Source organism: Pyxicephalus adspersus, chromosome Z, assembly GCF_032062135.1.
Source record: "Pyxicephalus adspersus chromosome Z, UCB_Pads_2.0, whole genome shotgun sequence".
Lineage (NCBI taxonomy): Eukaryota > Metazoa > Chordata > Amphibia > Anura > Pyxicephalidae > Pyxicephalus > Pyxicephalus adspersus.
In genome coordinates this window covers 88,994,538-88,999,140 of record NC_092871.1, presented here as the reverse complement: position 1 = coordinate 88,999,140, position 4,603 = coordinate 88,994,538, and the positions used below count along the sequence as shown (strand labels likewise).

Sequence of the window (4,603 nt, the reverse complement as noted above, 5' to 3'; positions counted from 1 at the left end):
ACTATATGACCAACAGTATGTGTACACCTGACCATCACATCTACTATATGATGCACAGTTTGAGGACACCAAATGATGGACACCACCTCCAAATGAGGTGTCTTGAGAAAAACATATGGTTACCACTACAGCCTAAAAGACATTGTAGACAATTGTGCTCTTCCAGCCTTGTGGTCACAGTTTGGTGAAGACCCTTTTCTGTCCCTCCATGACTGTGCCCCGGGGTACAAAGCCCCCTGCATATAGACATGGGGTCACCAGTTTGGTGTGGAGGAACTCGAGTGTCCTGCACAGAGCCCTGACCTCAACCTACTGAACACCTTTGCAATGATATGGGATGGTGAGCCAGGTCTTCTCCTCCAACATCAGCACCTGACCTCACCAATGGGGAAAAAGACCTGCAGACACCCTCCACTTGTAAAAGGTCTTCACAGAAGAGTGAAGGATTATTAAAGCCACAATGGGAGGGCAACTGTAATAATGGCTTTGGTTTTGGGATTGGATGGCTGATCTTTAAGACATCCAATTTTATTCTTGCCGAATTATGAATATTCTTTTTATTCTAGATATTTTTATATCTAAGTAAAAGGTCCAAACAAATCAAATATTTAAAAAAATAATTATATATCATTAGCAATTTACAGCTGGCAGTCAAAGATAAGAATGTCTAATTGTTTTTTCCTGACATATATCACAAATGCAGTAACAAGTAAAGTTTAAAAGTCATGGTCTGCCTGTGTCTGCACAGAGTAATTTGCATAGATATTGGAGAATATGGGAGGTCATTCCTGCAATGGGCTGGCTCTGTTTTTGTGGGATTTGCTGTCCTTATATCTCGCATTCCGTTTAGTTGCAAACACAAAGCTGACTTGTATCTGACTTGTAACTAAGTCTTCTATTTCTGGAACATGGCTTATCACACTCCAAAACTTGTACGGATGCTTCTTGGTGGTCTTCATGTCAATGTGTGTCCAAGGAATTTCACCCACGTACAGAAATTGGCCACCAACCATTCCAGGGGCTTCACGTCTTCCGCCAGATGCCAAGATGGCCAATCTAGCTCTGGGTAAGAGGAAAAAATTAAAACCTAACGAATAATTATACATTTATACTAGTAACTTTATGATTCATAAAGATCTGAGATGCCTTCTGCAATACAGGGCCTACATGATATGTAAATCCTGAATCCTTTTTTTAAGTTATTATTCAGTGGGCCGGGTGTACTGGGAAATTTGACTTTAAAATCAGTCATTCCCCAAGATTTTTCTTGCACATCCCAGCTGTTTCCTCTTCTGGAAATGTCTAAATATTGTCTTTGCTTGCAAAGCTCCTGTACCTTAAACCTTACCTCCTCAAATAATGATTTATATGTTGTGGGCAGGGATGGTGCACTATAAAGTGAGATCTCCAAGTCTGCTGGGGCTGCTGATATCAATATAGTGGCACCCAACAGCAGTCTTGGGCTTTTAGATGTCTACACAAGGAGGACTTTTACAGGTAAATGCCATGCAATCTTTTGGGAAGTGTCTTTGTAAATGGTGCAGTCCTTGTAGTCAAGGATTCTTTAATGGCTGTCACCACATGGGTCAATTTCAAAGATAGGAAGCTCAGTAAAAAGTAGCAGTAACCCAAACATGGGTGGTCAGGGGCAATAAAACACTCCTACAAATAATTGGCATTCCTATTGGGTATTGGTATTCTTATCAATAACTGGTGGTCAGTAGCATAGAAACACTCCCTGCAATCATGGTCACTCCATGGCCCCAAAGAATTTCCCAGAATTATCTGTGGACATTAAAACACTCAACTCCAAATTATCAGTAATCAATAGTAATAATTAGTACTCTCCAATATTGATGTTCAGTGAACTAAACCAATATCTACATGCCATGCTGTTGCCAACGGGCATAAGATCGCTCCAGCGGAAGCCTAGATCTGATACTGGGTTAAAAAACAAGCATTCAAGCAGGTTTGGGCCCCGGAAATCATTATTCTGATTGGGGAGTGGGCCCGGGGTCTGTTCTCTCTGCTTATAATCATCCTGGCAACTCTCATGGCCATTATTAGGGAAAAATAGAATGATGGCAAGTTCCTCAGTTGGATGGATGGTCAAATTTTCATATTCACCACCAACTCCTTTGTAGCAAAAAAAAAAAAAAAAAAACACAAATATTTAATTGCATTTGTAAAGCAATACAATGAAAGGTGGAAAAGTGAAGGATAGAAACCAGCAAGACCACCACATAGATAGTAGGAGTACTTTAACCAGATTGGGGATGGATGTTGGTTCAATGTTATAACAGTTAGGGAACATTTTTTAATATTTTACATTTTAATCATCAATACATGTATCTTCTCTGTGCAGGAACCTTTCATTAGTTTGTCAGCATGGAATCAGGAAGGAATTTTAAAGTAAATTGTACCCAGGGATTTTATTTTTTGCCTTCCTTTGGACCAACTATGTCTTATGGGGTTTTATATCTGGGATATGTTTTTTTCCCTAGGGGTTGAATTTGATGGACTTAAGTCTTTTTTCAACCTAACCTACTATGTAATTATGTAGCATTCAGTGGTGTAACTTGATTTCATAAATATGTAACTTTCTGCATAAGAAAGGGTTAACACTGTGCAAGGAATATAAAATGAATTCAAGGCCAGGCTGCATCACCGCCATTGATCAGATATAACCTAAACATTAACTCAGCTGTCCTATGCAATGCATTGGATATTTGCAGCCGCTCTCCATATGGGTTGGTTCTATCATGGGGAAAATAGTATTCTGCTTTGATTGGCCACTTGTAATCTCACATTCCTTCATTTTATGTAATCACTTCTGCTCCACCAAACTGCTATAGATACCTCTTGCTTCCAAGAGTTTGTTTTTTTAGAGTTTGGAAACCACATTGTTATCTGGAAATTACTTTCTAGCAAAGAAATATATGCTACATGTTCAAATATCTACAAATAGCTGGTTCTATTAAAGAGACCCTGTCACCAGATGTTTTTTTCAACAATCTTTCCATAAGATTATTTGTGCATTTATTATTTTATATATTGTGTCTGTAAAATCCTCTCTTGTGTTGTGATCTGAATGCTCTAAAAGTGCCGCCATTTTGGATGAGATGTCAGCAGACTTAGAGCTGTCACTGGATAATATTTCCCTTGCATGCAATAAATAAGGGTATGTATTGAGGTAAAGGGGAGGGGTGGAGGAGCTGGGCCAACACAGAGAACAATTAGGCACTCCCAGAACATTGGTCAAACATTTGGTTTATATGGCTTTCATAACATGGGCATTGATTCCCTCTGTGTGGGCATCATGGTGGCTCAATTAGCACTCTGACCTTTGCAGGGCTGGGTCCCAGGTTGGAAGTTCAGCCAGGACATTATCTGCATGGAGTTTGCAGGTTCTCCCTGTGTCTGTGTGGGTTTCCTCTGGGTACTCCGGTTTCCTCCCACATTCCAGTTACAATAGTTTAATTGGCTTCCCCCAAATCGTCCCTAGACTGTATAATGACATATGACTATGGGGGGGGGGGACATTAGATTGTGAGCTCCTTTGAGGGGCAGCTAGTCACATGACTATGGACTTTGTACAGTGCTGCATAATATGTGGGTGTTATATAAATACTGTGTAATAAGAATAAAAATATGCTAAGAAATTGATTCATTTGGAGAAGAACACCCAAAGGCACACTGTAAGTGAATAGAAATTTGTTCAAAGAAGGGGAAAAACATCTAAAGCAATAGTTTACATGTTTAATGTTAATGTTTTTTTGCTGTTGGGGATTTTTCTCATTCCCTGTCTGATAAAACTGGTGTTACCAAAACAAAAAAAAGGAAAAAAGAGCTTTAAATGAGTGTGCAAACCCAAATAGGATTCTAACCATTGATTAATTTAAAAAAAATGGCCAAATATTCTTGGAAATTCTTGGTAAAAAATTCTTGGAAATCTGTAAAAGAAATCAGTGACAAATTCCTAAAATATTCAACCCAACATCAGCCAATCCTGACATCTGACATCTATGATGTCACAGACCATGGCCTTCAATGCAAATATTTGTTCTTTTTTTCTTGCACAAGGTTAAAGCTGCTGGCAGAATGGACAGCTTTGGGTCCAGGGTCAGGACAGGCAGAAATTCTTTACCTAAATACATAGAGATATTCGTGTTGGAGTAAAAAAAAAAAAAAAAAAACTAACAAAAAAAACTCTGAGTTGTTTTATCAGCAAATCTTCTGAAGATTATCAGAAGTCAGTGTTATAATAACAAACCAAGGTCAGCAATTCCATTTCTAGGATGATGTTCAAGGTCTGTTCAGCAAACAGATCATTGACCCTGAACCTTGTAAAATTCCTTTTACAGAGTGTGAGATTAAAAATAGAGATACATTGTATCCGCCTGTAGATTCTGAATGATATTTTTGGTGTCTTTTATTGTTTATGTTTGCATGATAACATATATATATATATATATATATATACCGTGTTTCCCCGATTTTAGGACATCCCCATTAAGTAAGCCACCCCCGATTTTTAAAAAAATAATTAAAATAAGACACTCACCCGTTTATAAGACAGCTCCAGATATCTGATCCTGCGTGT

The 4,603-nt window shown here is 38.5% G+C and overlaps 1 protein-coding gene across 1 annotated transcript in view; it reads left to right on the top strand.

Annotated features, from left to right (window-relative positions):
- Positions 1–825: 825 nt before the first annotated feature.
- The window catches only part of LOC140343474 (adrenodoxin-like), a 9,764-nt gene continuing 5,986 nt past the window's right edge, over positions 826–4,603 (top strand). Inside the window, exon 1 of the mRNA XM_072430159.1 lies at positions 826–1,066. Within this exon, the coding sequence (XP_072286260.1) occupies positions 909–1,066 (158 nt within the window). The 5' untranslated portion in view covers positions 826–908. The remainder of the gene's footprint in view (positions 1,067–4,603) is intronic.